Source organism: Pristis pectinata, chromosome 6 (genome assembly GCF_009764475.1).
Source record: "Pristis pectinata isolate sPriPec2 chromosome 6, sPriPec2.1.pri, whole genome shotgun sequence".
Classification (NCBI taxonomy): Eukaryota; Metazoa; Chordata; class Chondrichthyes; order Rhinopristiformes; family Pristidae; genus Pristis; species Pristis pectinata.
This window is the reverse complement of record NC_067410.1, coordinates 55,664,906-55,682,304: the sequence shown is the minus strand read 5'-3', so window position 1 is coordinate 55,682,304 and position 17,399 is coordinate 55,664,906. Positions and strand designations below refer to the sequence as shown.

Here is a 17,399-nt window from a genome sequence, read left to right as displayed (position 1 = left end):
TGATAAGATGATGAGAGGTATTGATCGGGTAGATAGTCAGAGGCTTTTCCCCAGGGCTGAAATGGTTGCCACAAGAGGACATAGGTTTAAGGTGCTGGGGAGCAGGTATAGAGGAGATGTCAGGGGTATTACTCAGAGAGTGGTGAGTGCGTGGAATGGGCTGCCGACAACAGTGGTGGAGGTGGATATGACAGGGTCTTTTAAGAGACTGTTGGATAGGTACATGCAGCTGAGAAAAATAGAGGGCTATGGGTTAGCCTAGTAATTTCTAGGGTAGGGACATGTTCGGCACAGCTTTGTGGGCCGAAGGGCCTGAATTGTGCTGTAGTTTTCCTATGTTTCTATGTTTCTATGTAGACAACATCCACAGCCTTTCTTTCATCTACTTTCTTGGTAACCTCCTCGAAAAACTCTACAAGATTCGTTAAACATGATCTACCACGCACAAAGCCATGCTGACTATCCTTAATCAGCCCTTGGCTGTTCAAATACTTGTATATCCGATCTCTCAGAACACCTTCCAATAACTTACCTACTACTGATGTCAGGCTCACCGGCCTGTAATTAGCTGGTTTACTTTTAGATGCTTTTTTAAACGACGGAACAACATGAGCTACCCTCCAGTGCTCCGGCACTGCACCCTTGGCTGAAGACATTTTAAATATATCTGCCAGGGCCCCTGCAATTTCTACACTAGTCTCTCTCAATGTCTGAGGAAATATCTTGTCAGGCCCAGGGGATTTATCTACTTTTATTCCCTGTAAGGCAGCAAGCACCTCCTCCTCTTTAATCTCTATAAGTTCCATGACACTACTGCTTGTTTCCCTTCCTTCCATATACACTATGCCAGTTTCCTGAGTAAATACTGATGCAAAAAAACTGACTAAGATCTCCCCTGTCTCCTGAGGCTCCACACATAGGTGACCACTCTGATCTTCTAGGGGACCAATTTTGTCCCTTACTATCCTTTTACTCTTCATATACTTGTAGAAACCCTTCGGGTTTATCTTCACATTATCTGCCAAAGCAACCTCATGTCTTCATTTTGCCTTCCTGATTTCCTTTTTTAGTATTTTCTTAGATTTTCTATACTCTTCAAGTACCTCATTTGTTCCTAGTTGCTTATACCTGCTATACACCTCTCTCTTTTTCTTAACCAGATCACCAATATCCCTTGAAAACCAAGGTTCCCTATGCTTGTTAACTTTGCCTTTAATTGTGGCAGGAACATGCAAACTCTGCACTCTCAAAATTTCGCCTTTGAAGGCCTTCCACTTACTGAACACATCCTTGCCAGAAAACAACTTATCCCAATCCACTCTTTCTCGATCCTTTCTCATTCCACAAAATTGGCCTTTCTCCAATTTAGAACATCAACTCGAGGACCAGACCTATCCTTATCCATACTTAACTCGAAACTAATGACATTATGGTCACTGGACCCAAAATGCTCACCTACACATACTTCTGTCACCTGACCTGTCTGGTTCCCTAATAGGAGATCAAGTATTGCATTCTCTCTCGTTGGTACCTCTATATATTGATTTAGAAAAATTTCCTGAACACATTTGACAAATTCCAAGCCATCCAGCCCTTTCACAGTGTGGGAGTCCCAGTCAAAATGTGGAAAGTTAAAATCCCCTACTATTACAACTTTCTGTTTCTTACATCGGTCTGCTATCTCACTACAGATTTGTTCCTCCAATTCTTTCTGACTATTGGGCAGTCTATAATACAACCCTATTCGAGTGGCCACACCTCTCCTGTTCCTCAGCTCCACCCATATGGCCTCTGTAGATGAGCCCTCTGGGCTGTCCTGTCTACACACAGCTGTGATATTTTCCCTGACTAGTAACTCCACTCCTCCCCCTTTCATCCCACCCCCTCTATCACGTCTGAAACAACGGAACCCCAGAACATTAAGCTGCCAGTCCTGCCCCTCCTGCAACCAAGTCTCACTAATAGCAATAATGTCGTAACCCCAAGTGCTAATCCATACCCTGAGATCATCTGCCTTACCTACAATACTCCTTGCATTGAAATAGATGCACCTGAGAACATTTCTATCAAGTGCAAACCTCTGATTTCTGTCTATACCTGCAGTCCTCGCATGACCTTTTTCCTCCTCCACCTCACTTTCTTCTCTAACACTCTGGTTCCCCTCCCCCTGCAAATCTAATTTAAACCCCCGGAGCAGCACTAGCAAACCTACCTGCAAGAATGTTAGTTCCCCTCCAGTTCAGGTGCAAACTGTCCCGTCGGAACAGGTCCCACCTTCCCTGGAACAAAGCCCAATTGTCCAGAGACATGAAGTCCTCCCTCCTGCACCATCTCCTTAGCCATGTATTTAGCTGCATGATCCTCCTATTTCTAGCTTCACTAGCATGTGGCAAGGGTAGCAGTCCTCAGACTACAACCTTGGAGGTCCTGTCCTTCAACTTTGCACCTAATTCTCTAAACTCTCTTTGCAGGACCTCCTCCTCCTTCCTATCCATGTCATTGGTCCCTACATGGACCACGACATCTGGCTGCTCACCCTCCCTCCTGAGAATATCGAGAACGTGATCCAAGATATCGCAGACCCTGGCACCAGGGAGGCAACAGACCATCCGGGATTCTTAATCTCTCCCAAAGAACCTCCTATCAGTCCCCCTAACTATCGAATCCCCTGTCACTACTGCTCTCCTCTTTTCCCTCCTTCCTTTCTGAGCCGAGGATCCAGTCTCGGTGCCAGAGACGCGACCACTACAACTTGTCTCTGGTAGGTCGACCCACCAGCAGTATCCAAAACGGTATACTTATTGTTGATAGGAACAGCCACAGGGGTGCTCTGCTCTTTCTGTCTATACCCCTTCCCTTTCCTGACAGTCACCCAGCGACCTGCCTCATGGCTTTTAGGGGTGACTATCTCCCTGAAACTCCTGTCTATGTCTGCCTCTGCCTCACAAATGATCCGAAGTTCATTCAGCTCCTGCTCCATTTCCCTAACTCGGTTTGTCAGGAGCTGCAGCTGGATGCACCTTTTACAGGTGTAGTCATCAGGGTGCTGTCCCTGACTTCCCACATACTGCATACAGAGCACATGACTGCCCTAACTGCTGCCTTCATTACCTACTCCTAAGTCAATTAAATTAAAGGAACTTACCGGCCTTACCTTTCTGGGAGCAAGCTCTTCCTCAGCCTCTGCTTGCCGAAACCTCTCCAGCCGAAGCCTCTCCAGCCAAAGCCTCAAAGCTCCACTCCTACCCTGAGCCACTCACACACCGGTCACTCCTCACTGGCCGCTCCTCTTCAGTTACCCCTCCTTATATTTGTCCCTTCCAATTATCTCAAGTACTCACTCCTTTAATCAATCAGTCAATACTCTGTTTTAAATACTCAGCCCCTACCTGTTAGCGACCCGCTGCTCCAACGGCTTCCAGGCCGATCCTATAAGGGACCTGATCGGCTGAATGACCACCTTGGTTTTCTTCTGCCTGTGGCTCCTTTCCCTCTCCCAATAATCTCTCTCCCTTGAGTCTCCTACCCCCAAGATTCAGCTCCTGGCTATTGGGCATTTAACACAACCCAAACTGCCAGCTGATATCACCAGGGATCCTCACTGCCCACCCTGACATGCTGCAGAGGACTGGTGTTGAAAGCCAGGCTTCATTATCTCCACAAGGACTGTGACATCAAACTGATGAACACTTGATGCTAATCAACAGTGAGTGGACATTCTCAAAAGCTGAATTCGTCCTCCTTGTTAACTTGAGAAAGGAGTGTTGATAGAAACACCCCCTAATCCAATAACACTTCTAGTTCAACTGCCATCACCATATAACACCAACGAGCTGTGCTGAGATCTCAGAATCCAATTTCAATTGTCTCACCTCTGTACTTGACTCCCAGTGCTCAATCAGTGGTGTGAACATGCACTTGCTCATTTACAGAGGGATATTGCGTCAAGTGGAGTCAGAAACAAGAAATCCTACTCATTAAGGAAACAACCTTTCTTTTCCCAGTAACAATCAGTTGACAAAAATTCCACCATACTACATCTCCGCACACACCTCTACACATTCATTAGGTGCTTGCGTGAGTTAGGCAATAAATTGGCTGGGTTTTGGGGTCAGATGAGGTTTATTAGGCTTGTGCAATGTGTGGTAAATCACACTTATCCCCTACCCTTGCAGTATGCCATTTGAAATAAATAGAACCTCTGTCAAACAAAAACACAAGCTCAAAGATTATTCTACAGAACACAATCATTAAAACAGCACTTCTAATGCTCTGAAAATTCTTCACACATTGGGGGATGTGCAATTTAAGCATGGAGTGCCTTTCCTTTGGTTACTTTGTTCTGGTTCTAAGCTGTGAGTTTATAGCACCTTAATGATGGTAAAACATCCTAAGGACTCCTATGTTAACTTACTTACTATGACACATAAGGAGATCATTTAGCCCTTTGGGTCCATGCCAGCTCCCAGCAAAACAATCCCATCAGTCGCATTCCCACTCTTATTTCCATGTAACCCTGTGACTTATCTCTGTCACATGCCCCTTTGATTCTTTTAGACACTTACCCACAATAAGAGGCAAATTACAGTAAATGCACATCTATGGGATGTGGGAGGAAACTGGAGCAACTGGGGGAAGCCCACGCAGTCACGGAGAAAGTGCAAGCTCCACACAGACAGCTACCATGGTCAGGATCAAACTCGGGTTACTGGAGCTGTGAGGCACCAGTACTAACTACTGTGCTGCCCAAGGAGAGATAGCTGACAAAATACAATGAGATTCTAGAATAGGTAACCAAAAGCTTGATTAAATAAAAAGGTTTTGAGGACTGAATTAAAAATGGAGAGAGGTGCAGAGGGTGCAGGAGGGAATCCCAGAACCAATGCCTAACAGATCTGAAGTCACTTAAACATCAGCACAGTGGCAAAGCTAGTAGAGCTGCTGCCTCTCAGCTTGGACGACCCAGGTTCAATCCTGACCTTGAGTGCAGTTGCTGTAGAGTTTGCATATTCCCCCTGTGACCAAGCTGTTTTTTTTCCCATGTGTTACGGTTTCCTCCCACATCCCAAAGATGTGCACAACAATAGGTTAATTGGGCATTGCAAATTGCCCCTGGTGTGTAGGTGGGTGGTAGGATATGGGGGGAGTTTATGGGAATCTGGGAAGAATAAAATGAGATAGTGTAGGATTAGTGTAAATTAGTGGTTGGTGATCACTGTGGACTCAGTGGGTCAAAGGGCCTGTTTCCATGCTGTATGAACCTATGACAGATGAATTTGTGAAAAAAAATCAGGATTGAGTAGATCAAAATATTCAGTAAACAAATTCCTTAGTGTTCTGGAGGAGGTAACAGAGATATAGAGGGGCAAAATTTGAACAAATGGATGACTATTTTATGACAGAGTCATTGCATCCAGAAACCAGTACAGGTCATCGGTGGGGGGAAATGGGGCTTGAAGTGAGATAGGATGTGGGAAACAGGATTCTGCTGTACATCAGTAGATGAAAGGATGAAACCCAAAGCAAATTACTGATGTTGGAAGTGTCTGGATCCTGACCCATTGGTCCAGGATTATGGTATAGACCGCAATGGAGTTCTGCTTCAGCATGGGTGTAATAGTGCACTGCCTAATTTTCCTCTTCATTACCAGTAGACACTGTAATGGTCAGACTGTTGTGTGAGGGAAGCCTGACTTACATCCAGAAGAATGAGGGGCAACCTGATTGATGCATAAGATTCTGAGGGCTCTTGACAATGTGGATACAGAGAGGAAGTTCCTCTTGAGGGAGAATCTAGAACGAGGGTCACTGTTTAAAACAGGGCTCACCCACTGAAAGCAGGATGAGGCAACGTTTTTTCTCTGAGAGGATTGTGAGTTGTGGAACTCTCTTCCTCAAAGGGTGGTAGAAGTGGTGTCTTTGAATATTTTTAAGACAGAGAGAGATGGATCCTTGATAAGCAAGGTAGTGCAATGTAGGTAGGGATCAGAAGCTGAGGTTGAGGGACCCAACAGCTTATTCCTGTTCCTAAGTCCTATGTTTGAATACTCAGATCAAAAACTTCTCAGTTCAATGAAGTTTCGGAAACTGATGTTCTTCCCTACTCTGTTCACAGGCTGAATCTGGAGGGCAAAGAAGATTTAGGGGCAAAAGTAAAATTTAGCTTGAGGAAAGAAATTACTCCAAAATCAGATTTTCAATAAATTACTCCAAAAAAAACTTACATCAGCAAAGGACAGCTACTCTTCTGCATATAAGATAAAGCTTCTGGTGGTTACAGGACTGGCAGCATAGAGAAACAGTTTGCACTGGGTGAGGTGTTGAGCAGAGTAATATCATGAGTAGGGTCTTAAACAAAGCACTAGGCAAGATGTTGACTGGCCCATTGTGTAGAGTGTTAAGTAATGTGCAGAGTGGTGTGTCCAACACATTAGCAGTGTTGACACATATGTCCTTGATGGCGAAGGAGGGTTGATAAAAATTGAGGAATAGTGAAAAGGGATCAATGGTGATAATTTGGCATGAGATATATGGTTAAGTTACTGGACCATTGATCTAAAGACACTGAAAATTTTCAATAAAAGTAATAGAGTCAATTTGAAATAAAAACAAACTGCTCTCAGTAATGGTGACCATGAAACAACTGGCTTGTTGTAAAAACCTGTCCGTTCACTAATGGTCCTAATAGGACCATTAGCCGATATGTGACTCCAGCCCCAGCAATGTGGTTGACACATAATTGCTTTCAAATCCAGTAAGCCACTCAGTTCATGGGTCAATTACCAGGCTCAAGGACAGCTTCTATCCTGCTGTTATAAGACTATTGAACAGTCCCCTAGTACGATGGGATGAACTTTTGACCTCACAATTACCTTGCTATGGCCTTGCGCCTTATTGCCTACCTGCACTGCACTTTCTCTTTAACTGTAAGACTTTATGCTGCATTCTGTTATTGTTTTCCCTTATACTACCTCAATATACTGATGTGATGAAGTGATCTGCATGGATGGTATGCAAAACAAGGTTTTTCAATGTGCCGAGGTACATGTGACAATAATAAGCTAATTTACCAATATAATTTACCAATTAGGAATGTACAGGCCCAGCCAACAACACCCACAACCTGTGAACAAACCAAAATAAACATCATGGAGCCAAGGGTAGGGTCTGTTGGTCACTTACCAGCCTGATTGGTGGTCACATTGACTGACACGTGCTGTGGTGAAAACATACTCTTGCCCGAGACTCCGTTGACAGCCTGAATCTCGAAGGTGTATGGCGTGTGTGCCCAGAGGCTGCTGATGAAGACTCTGGTTTCGGTCAGACCGTACTGCCTGGGCACAAACTCCACATTCTCGTCGCACCGGGTGCACAACTTGCGGTTGTTGTGGCACTTCTTGCAAACGATGTTGTACATGACGTCGTCACGTCCACCAACGTCACGCGGTGGGTGCCATTCCAGGATGATGGAGGTCTCGTTCACGCTGGAGATCACATTCCGTGGGCCCGAGGGAACACCTGCAAACAGACAACAGAGTGGTTTGAAGGGTTCGCCCCAAAGACAAACAGAAAGCGGGCAGCACACAGCATAAATACGGTTTACATTCGGAGGTCTTATGGAAAAATATTACAACAAATGAAGTAGTCATTTGGGCCACGAGGCATGAGTTAGTGTGATTAATGTTATATCCTGGCTCTTTGTAATCCTGCGAATTCTGCTAAGGCCTGCCCAGACACTTTGTAAAATAGCTTCTTCAGGCACAGCATTTCAGATCCTTATAAATCTTCGAGAGAAAATATTTCTTCTTATCTCCACTCCAGATCTGTTGTAAATGATCATGAATAATCACCTCTCGTTAATGGGACACAATAATGGGACTGGGCTTTTTCTTAAATTTACTTAAGCAAAACCTTTCATCATTTTACAAACATCTATTCTGTCAGCGCTTTGTTTCTATTCCACCAGGAATAGACTAGAACCTTCATCATAATGGAAGACCCTCAATGCTGTTAACACCTGTTAAACCTCGACTATATCCTTTTCAAGGCCTTTACAATATTCCTGAAAGTGTGGTGCCTGCAGTATGCCAGATCAAACTTCACCAGGGATCTACAAATTTCTAGCATGACCTTTTTGCTTTTGTGGTCGATGCATATCAATTAATAAATGCACAGTTGTAACCACCATAACAATTTACTTTGCCATCTCTGAGGATTGTGGTGGTACAGTGCCAGTGACTCTCCAGTCCTTCTGCCTTACCTCTGCATCAGATGAGAACTAAAAGCCAAAATGGCTCTACTAATTCCATCTCCATTTTGTTCAGCCCTGCACTATGATCAATCAATACCCAGTTCTTTCTTTGGGATGTGGGCATCACTGGCAAGGCTGATTTATTGGTTATTCTCATTGTGCTTAAAAATGTGGTGTTGAGTGGTTACAATCCTTTTGGTGAAGGTACTTCCACAGAATTGTTTGGTGGGGAGTTTCAGAGATGATAAAAGAATTTCCAAGGCTGGGTGGCGGGGGGGGGGATACCTGCAGTTGGTGGTGTTCCCTGCGCCTGCTGTCCAAGTCCTTCTTGGTGGCAGAGATCGTGGGTTTGGGAGATGCTGTTGGAATAGCCTGGCTGAATAAATGCAGTGTATTTCGTAAATAGTACACAAAGCAGCACGGCGCACTGGTAGTGGAGAGAAAGGACATTTGGGGTAGTGAAAGAGGTGCGATGGAGTGGGCTGCTTTGTCCTGGATGGTTTCAAGCTTCATAAGTATTGTTGGAGCTGCACTCATCCAGGCAAGTGGAAAGTGTTCCACCTTACTCCTGAGTTGTCCTTTGTAGGTGGTGGAAAGGACTTTGGGGTGCTGGGAGGTGAGTCACTCACCATAGGATACCCAGTGTCTGACTGGCCCTTGTAGCCACAGTATTTATGCAACTGGTCCAGTTGATTTTCTGTTCATTAGAGACCCCCTGGATGTTAATGGTGGGAGTGCTCTCACCTTATCTCTGAAATTCAGTTCACATCCATGCTTGAGCCAGGTATTAGAGTCTGGAGATGAAAGGTCTCTATGAAGCTGCATGTAGCATTGGTCAGAAAATGCCACAACACAGCACTCCCATAACCTTGCTGATGATTATGAAGGGGTTGGTAACGTGACAACCAGTTTTGCTAGGTCTACTGTGCATTGTAAGAACAGAACTCTCTGAGCAGCTCCGTAATTTTTTCAGTGGTCTAACGGTATTACAAGCTTGACTACAAGCAAGGTTAACTCTGTGGCACTGGACTTCTGCACTACAGCTGAGTTGTGGTTGGGACCTGTACACAGAGAGATGCCGAACTGGACAGACCGAAGGTAAAATAGTCACACAGTGGTAAAGTAGCAAGAAAAGTAATAACAGGCAGAGGGGGAAAACAAAAGATACAAAGTCTGGGAGAAAGTGAGCGATAGGTGGGAAAATGGAGATAGTTGGAGATTGAGATGTATTAAACAAATTAAAATGTAGAATCAGGCAATCTATGTCAGTCAGAGAGATCAATAGTTTGATAAAAAGATGGACAGACAGGTAGAATAATGGATGCAAATGTCAAATGAAACAGGTTAATAGAGGGACTGAGAGAATCAAAGATCAATAGATATGCAATACATAGAGAGGAATATGCAGATGGATAGGAAGATCAATAGATGGATGGAAAGATGGAAAGGTTGATGGGATTTTAGACAGACAATACGCAGAGAGAAAGATAGAAACATGGGAGGTGGATGATAGACAGGCAGACAACAGATGGTTGGGGTGGGCAGACAAACAAAGATGCTGTGGGAAAGTAGGTTACTGCACCGATCAGCATTGCTGACTTCACTACTTCAGTAGAAGTGTTTAGTTAGGATTTTTAAGCAGGTTGAAACATCCATTAGAGCACAAGATTAACCCAGACAGAAGCCCACAGGGTCCACTGGTACTCCATGTGTAATTTCACACACCAATGGACTGAGATGACATCATAGACCACAAGAGTAAAGCCTGAGTGATTTATCAACACTGTCCTAACCCAGATACGTCTCTTGCAGTGAGGATGCTGTGGAGCGGTGCCATGTTATGGCAATCTGTCACGGTGGGCAGATGGTTCCTCGCATCCAATCATGTGACTCTACAGGAAGCAACACAGGAGCTATTACGTGAGAGAGGGCAACAGACTAGAACCCAGAATAACAGACTTGAATGACACAGATTAATTTAAAGGAATCTGGTTAAATAGATGAGAGCAGAAGAGATGAGAGGGTATCTTAATAAGGTGGGGAGAGGCTCCATTGACACATAAATCCACATGGACTGGTTCAGTCAAACGGCCAATCTTCTGTTGGTAATCCTATGCAATGGATACTCTAGCCAATCTGGGGACAGAATGACTCTGGTTACGTTCAGTGACTTTACTTTCTACATTTGTGGTGATCTGTTAGTTTATTGCCTTTGGTAAAACTGCAAATACATTCATTCCTAAAGAACCGCTCAAGAGTTCACCAGATAAGCTGCAGAGGAAATATACTCATTGGCACGTACAGGGTCAAGATCTTCCCTGCACCAGTGGCACAAGAACGTTTTGTGGAAACGAGGAACAGAACCAGGAAGACAGGCTAAAATGTAAGATCCTGAAACTTGAAGGTGTTCAGGCCTCTGAGAATCAGACCTGGTTCTGACATCTCAGCATGTACTTTTCTCTGTGTGACTCACAGACCAGAGCTAACACTCGGTGACTGGCTCTGTATCTCAGCAGCATACCTCTTCAGGAACGACTTCCACAGGAACCCAACTTGTTGCTATTGCACCATGGATATCAGGAGGTACAAAAGCCTCTTTAATCACAAAAAGCTTTGCATGAGATGCTGAATAGACAGTCATGAGAATGGCAACAATTACTCCCAGTCCTTAAGTAACCCTTCTTGAAAACTTTGACAACGCAAGCATCTCGAGTGCAAGTTTGTCCACTTGTACTTCAGATCACCTCTTGCACTACTATGGACTTGTCTCTTTGTGGGCTTTTTTGTACTAATTTCTTGTTGCAGTCTTTTTTCTTTTCACTATCTTGAATAATTTATGTTTTGTTTGCTGTTTGAACCTATATGCCTGTGATGCTGCTGCAAGCGGGTTTTCTATTGTACCTGTACCTCACTGTACTTGTGCACATGACAATAAACTCGACTTGACTTGAGATACACCAGCCTGTACAGGTGGTCAAAGACAGCTCACTTTCAACTGATGATCCACTGATGATTAAAGACAAGGTGCTCAGAGTTCTGGGATGAGAATTAGTGGTGGGTGGCTTCATGAGCTGAATTTATCTAAAACCCGGCTGCTTCAATGGCTCTGGTGTGTGTGTGTGTGTGTGTGTGTGTGTGTGTGTGTGTGTGTGTGTGTGTGTGTGTGTGTGTGTGTGTGTGTGTGTGTGTGTGTGTGTGTGTGTGTGTGTGTGTGTGTGTGTGTGTGTGTGTGTGAGACAGAGAGAGACAATCCACATTTTGCTATCATTTACACAAATTTGTCTATGCAACTGAAGCCCATGTAAGGTGCTGGCCACTCACACTGAAGCAGGCCTGAAATGGAAGATTAAGGCCTACAGTGGCATTGGTTTATGGAGTTAACCTTTCCTGGATCACTGCTCATGTGTCTGCCTTGCTGAATATACGTAAATGATGCTGTTGGTACTTTCCTTATACTCATCACTAGGGACATTCTCCTGCATGTGTCTCTGTCAGAGCTCACCCACCACCAACATCCCAGTTGAACATCTGACCTCTTCCAATATCTACCTCAGTCCAATCTGCAGACTTCAAATCTAACCAACCCTCAGACCCCCAATGTTGTAGACTCCTATACCACACTTCACCCCAGACCACCCCATGATCCTCAGCAAAATTCTGAGTGCTTTAGGCCGAGTTCCACTCTCAAGACATGTGGCATTGTGAGTGATAAACTGTTGTACCCTACACAGAAGCAGCAAGCTTCCACCATGCAGCTCACTTCAAACCACAGCGGTAGCTGCCACATAATTTTGAACATATTCTTTTTCAATCTCTACCAATAACAATTCAGAATATGGTTTAACTTCTGGCAATTCCCCTCAGCCAAGCTGAATGTTCACAAGACTTGATGGGACAAGACCAGAGTGACTAACACAGGAGAAGATACTGGTACCAACCCAGTGCCTTTCACAGTACAGTGCAAAGACATAAATATTACTATAAATTACAAAATAAATAAATAGTGCAAAAAAAAGGAATAATGAGGTAGTGTTCATGGGTTCATGGACCATTCAGAAATATGATGGTGGAGGGGAAGATGCTGCTCCTGAATCATTAAGTGTGGGTCTTCAGGCTCCTGTACCTCAGGAGAAAGGGGATAGTACGTGGGTAGCTTTGTTAAGCAAGGAAGGTATCAGCACAGTGCCGAGTACATATAGATGCTGTGGATCATGATATGGAATTGTGCCTCCCAACACTGACATCTACCACAAAGTCAGCAGGAGCATGGGAATCCCCAGCTCCTGCACACTTCCCAACAAGTCACCCACTATCTGACTTGGAAATATATCGCTGATCCTTCATCATCAGCGGGTCTAGAAATGCCTCTCCAACAGCACTTTGGGAGAACTTTCACCAAAAGGATTGCAACGGTTCAAAAGGCAGCTCACCAATACCTTCTCAGGGGCAATCAGAGTTGGGAAATAAATGCTGCCTTCCTGAGATTAAACAGAGAAAATAAATGCTCGAAAGCCTCAGACAATGCTCATGGTTACTGATCTCTTGACCCACGCACACTTAGTATCCAACCTCATCAACCAACGACCCATCCACAACAACCTTCATCCCCTAGGTCCCAATTTAGGAACCCAATCCCTCACAACTGGGCCCCTATCCTTTGTGAGCCTCCAGACTTATCCCAGTTCCCAAAGTTCCTGCCATATTCCTTTGCGTACTCTGCATGGAAGCAAGGGTTTAAGGTCTGATGCCTCTGATCCTGTGTGTTACTAAATCTTTAAGTGCCAGGCCCATGTCCAACTTGATTTTGATGGACCGCACAGAGCCAAGTATTTCCACACATACCCCCACCCCTACCCCATCCCAACCACACCGTGGGCACTGATGTTATCTTGGCCACCTTTTTCTCAAAGTTCTCTTCCTTTCCCTTTAGCTGTGGGGTTTACTGAGGTCTGACAAACCCAGCTGGCCAGGGTGAGGCCTGGAGACAAGTGAACCATGAGGAACACAACCTTGTTACAATTTATCGGGCTAGCCTATCTCCTGGCGGTAGCAGGCTCCTGCTCCTCCTCTTCCTCCTGTGCTTGCACCAGATAGCAGATGCGGACTTGTCTCAGCTCTGAGAATTTGAAAATTTCTCCTCGCTGAGAGTGGTGATTAAGAACCTCCCCCAACACATTAAATGACACATATTTTAAAGCTACCCATAACCCTTCAAACACCATTATTCAAGTCTTGCTTCTAATCTATAAATCTACACTCATTTAAACTTTGCATTACATTTTACCAACATTTAGTAGCTAAAAATACCCCTTGTCCCCTGTTAAATATGTCCACACTCATGGTCATATTCCATTTACTGAGTTATGAGTGGGCGACTTCACATCATAAAGAGATACAGTGCAGAAACAGGCCCTTCAGCCCACTGAGTCCTTACCAACCCAACCACTTACACTAATCCCATTTTTTTGTATTCTCTCCGCATCCCCATCAACTCCTCCCAGATTCTACCACTCACCTGCACACTAGAGGCAATTTGCAACGGTCAATAAAGCAAACAACCCTCATGTCCTTGGGATGTGGGAGGAAACCAGAGCACCCAGAGGAAACTCTTGAGGTCACAGGGAGAATGTGGAAACTCTGCATAGACAGCACCAGAGTCAGGACTGAACCCAGGACTCTGGGGCTGTGAAGCAGTGTCTTGTGTTACTATTGCTGCAGTGTAGAAGTGCTTGGTGCTTACACTGGTAGTGCAGAAGGTGGGAGGGCAGTTAATCTCAGGAATCAGTGAATGAAGGTGGGATTCCACTTCTTGCCATACTTATCCTTAAACCTCTCCATACAGTCACAGAGTCATGGGAAGAGGCCCTTTGGCCCAACTCATCCATGCTGACCATGGTGACCACTTTCGATCCATATCCCTCTAAACCTTTCCTATCCATGTACTTATCCAAGTGGCTTTTGAATGTTATTATTGTATCTGCCTCAACCACTTCCTCTGGCAGCTCGTTCCATATACTGACCATCCTCTGTGTGAAGAAGTTACCCCTCAGGTCCCTTTTAAATCTTTCCCCTCTCACCTGAAACCTATGCGCTCTAGTTTTTAGTTGCCCTTCTCCAGTTCATCCTTTCTCAAAGTAACCTCACCTAAACCTCAGGCGTGAGCCCTGCAACTGCGCTTTCCCTCCCTAGATGGAGGCAAGTCTTCCCTGCAACAACAGGGGTCTGGCAGGAGACCAGGGAAGGCCTGACCTGGCCGCAGTCAAGCTTGGCAAAATTCGGTGTGAACCTGTGGTGAGAGTAATGAATCTGGCTACAGTGAGACGTAACCAGAAGAGTCGGTAAAACTGAAGATGAGGTGTTCTCATTGAGGGCTTAAGTCAGGAAGCTGCTGGCAGAAGTCCCCAGCCTTGATCATCGGTTTATACAGGAGGAGGAGTAAGCCACTTGGTCTCTCAGGCTTGCCCTGCCATTCAGTAAGATCATGGCTGATCTGACTGTGACCTCAACTCTGCATTCCTCTTGTAACGTTTCACATCCCGGACATTCTCTCTTCTCCTCACTCCATCGAGCAGAAGATACAAAAGCTTGAACACACACAACAGCAGGCTCAAGGACAGCTTCTATCCCACTGTTACAAGACTCTTGAATGGACCTCTTGTATGATAAAGATGAGCTCTTGACTTCACAATCTACCTTGTCGTGGCTCTTGCACTTTGTCTGCCTGCACAACACTTTCTCTATAACAGTAACACTATATTCTGCATTCTGTTATTGCTTTTCCCTTGTACTACCTTAATATATTTATATTGATCTGTATGGATGGTATGAGAAACAAAGTTTTTCACTGTATCTCGGTACATGTGACAAGAACAAACCAATTATTGATTACCCCTTACTTATCAAGAATATATCCCTGTGTTGAATGTATTCAAAGACTCTGCTTCCGCTACCCCTTGAGGAAGAGCATTCCAGACTCACGACCCTTGTACTGAATTATCATTCACTTTATATGATGTTTGGCAACCTACAGCTGCCTACAAATTGGGGAAGGAGGAATGAGCCCAATTTCCTGTTACACTATTGCTCAACCGCTCATGTGGAAACAAATTCAGCTGTTACAGTAATTCAACAGGCCCATGATCACAAAGCATCACAGATCTCTTCACAAAAACTAGCTCTATAGTGGTGCAACAGTCTGACAGAGCTCACAGAAATAGCACACTCTCACATTTGACGAAGTGTTGCAGGGATGTATTTATTTGCAGGTACAGGGAGCCTAACATCAGTTTCAGGTACAGGTGAAGGGAGTCTCATCTTTCTCCTCTCCTGAAATTATTGACCGTGTTCTTCCATTCGACAATCCAATGGCATGAACATTGAATTTTCCAATCTCAGGTAACTTGTTCCCTCTCCATCCCTTTCTCTTTCACACTCACCCTTCTTTCCAAACAACCTCCATTATACTGGCTATCTTGCCTCTAATCTTCTAGTCCTGATGAAGGGTCTTGACCCAAAACGTCAACCCTCTATTTCCTTTCACAGATGCCGCCTGATCCGCTGATCAGGTGGATTCTTCCAGCAGCTCGTTTCTTACTTCCAGCCAGAAGTGGCTTCCTGTCCACAATATTGGGAGCCTAACCTTGTGCCTCTAAAATTTTAAGAGCATTGTCCGAGAGTTGAAAAAAAGCTGCACCAGAGAAATACTTCTGAAATGTACTCAATCTCACTCCAAGAGGCTTACTAATGTGGCCAATTGTGCTACATAATAATAAGTTATTACTAACGCACTATCGGACTAGATTGTCCTTCAAGTCTTTATTTCCTTCCACTTGTATCTGTCAGCAGTTAACTGCTGGGAATGATTGAACTGATGGCTCCAAAAGTGGTCTGATTTCATTAGAAAACTGAAAACCAGGATATAATATCAGCAATGTTGGATGATATTGAAATTCTGAGGTAATGTCTTACTTTATTAAAATGACAACATTTCAAAGAAAATAAATTGTTCTGGCAAATATTAGTTCACAGACACGGATTATTTTTATTTCGGCCTTCTGTTCACTTCCATGATCAATTAGAAGTAGGATTAGTTTACAGACATTACAGGTTAATCTCTTAGAGTTTTCTCATATTGGGAAAGTAATCATCAGGGAATTTAAAAATACTGAATATATTTTAATATCTCCTTTCCCTCTTCCTGTTAATATTACAGGCAGGAGGAATAACGTGGATGAGCAGCCAGTTAGTGTCCTCAATGCTGAGTCAGTCTGATAGATGAAGTGGTAAATCAGTGATTTTGGCAAAAGGTTGTTATGCTTTGCTTAATAATTCTAGAGAATGGACACATTAATTTGCAAGTTGCTGCAATTATGCAAACTACAAGGATAATTTGTATGCTAGAGGCAGTTTCTGTGAGCTGGCTGCCGGTGGTGAGGGGGCAGCTAGGCCCCACTACCTGTGTAATACCTGAGCTTAGATTATGATCAATCACCCAGTCACCATACCTTCTCCTGATGAAACACCAAGAGCAAGACACCTCCAGTTATTGAGAGCTTTCAAGTATATATCACTGGGCTTGAGGAGCTATTGACCAATGCCCACTGTCTCACGGGAATGTTGACCCAATCACTTTCACTTCCAGTTAAGGGTCTTCCTTACTAGCCCCAGATCCCCATGTTCATTGAATGACAGTCCATCCCACACACATCCATCTCAATCAATGTTGAATGGAACTACCAGTGTATAGCTATTTAATCAACATTAAATTCTACCTCAGTCTGTTCCTTCAATGGCACGGTAGCGTAGCGGTTAGCACGACGCTATTACAGCGCCAGCGATCAGGGTTCGATTCCCGTCGCTGTCTGTAAGGAGTTTGTACGTTCTCCCGTGTCTGCGTGGGTTTCCTCCGGGTGCTCCAGTTTCCTCCCACATTGCAAAGACATACGGGTAGGTTAATTTGGGTTTAAAATGGGCGGCGCGGACTTGTAGGGCCAGAAGGGCCTGTCACCACGCTGTAAATAAAATCTTAAAAAAAATTAATTAAAAAAAAATCGGCACAGTATCAGAAGCTCCAATAACCCCAGTGGGGATTCTGGGGCAATGGGGGGGGGGGGGGGAAGTTACTTTATTTTACTGTTTTTAAATATTA

General features: G+C 44.4%; 1 protein-coding gene across 1 annotated transcript in view; it reads right to left on the bottom strand.

The window, feature by feature from the left end:
* LOC127572111 (ephrin type-B receptor 1-like) overlaps nucleotides 1-17,399 on the bottom strand; it is a 507,089-nt gene that overhangs the window by 172,351 nt on the left and 317,339 nt on the right. Inside the window, 1 exon segment of the mRNA XM_052018998.1 lies at nucleotides 7,183-7,518. Within this exon segment, the coding sequence (XP_051874958.1) occupies nucleotides 7,183-7,518 (336 nt within the window).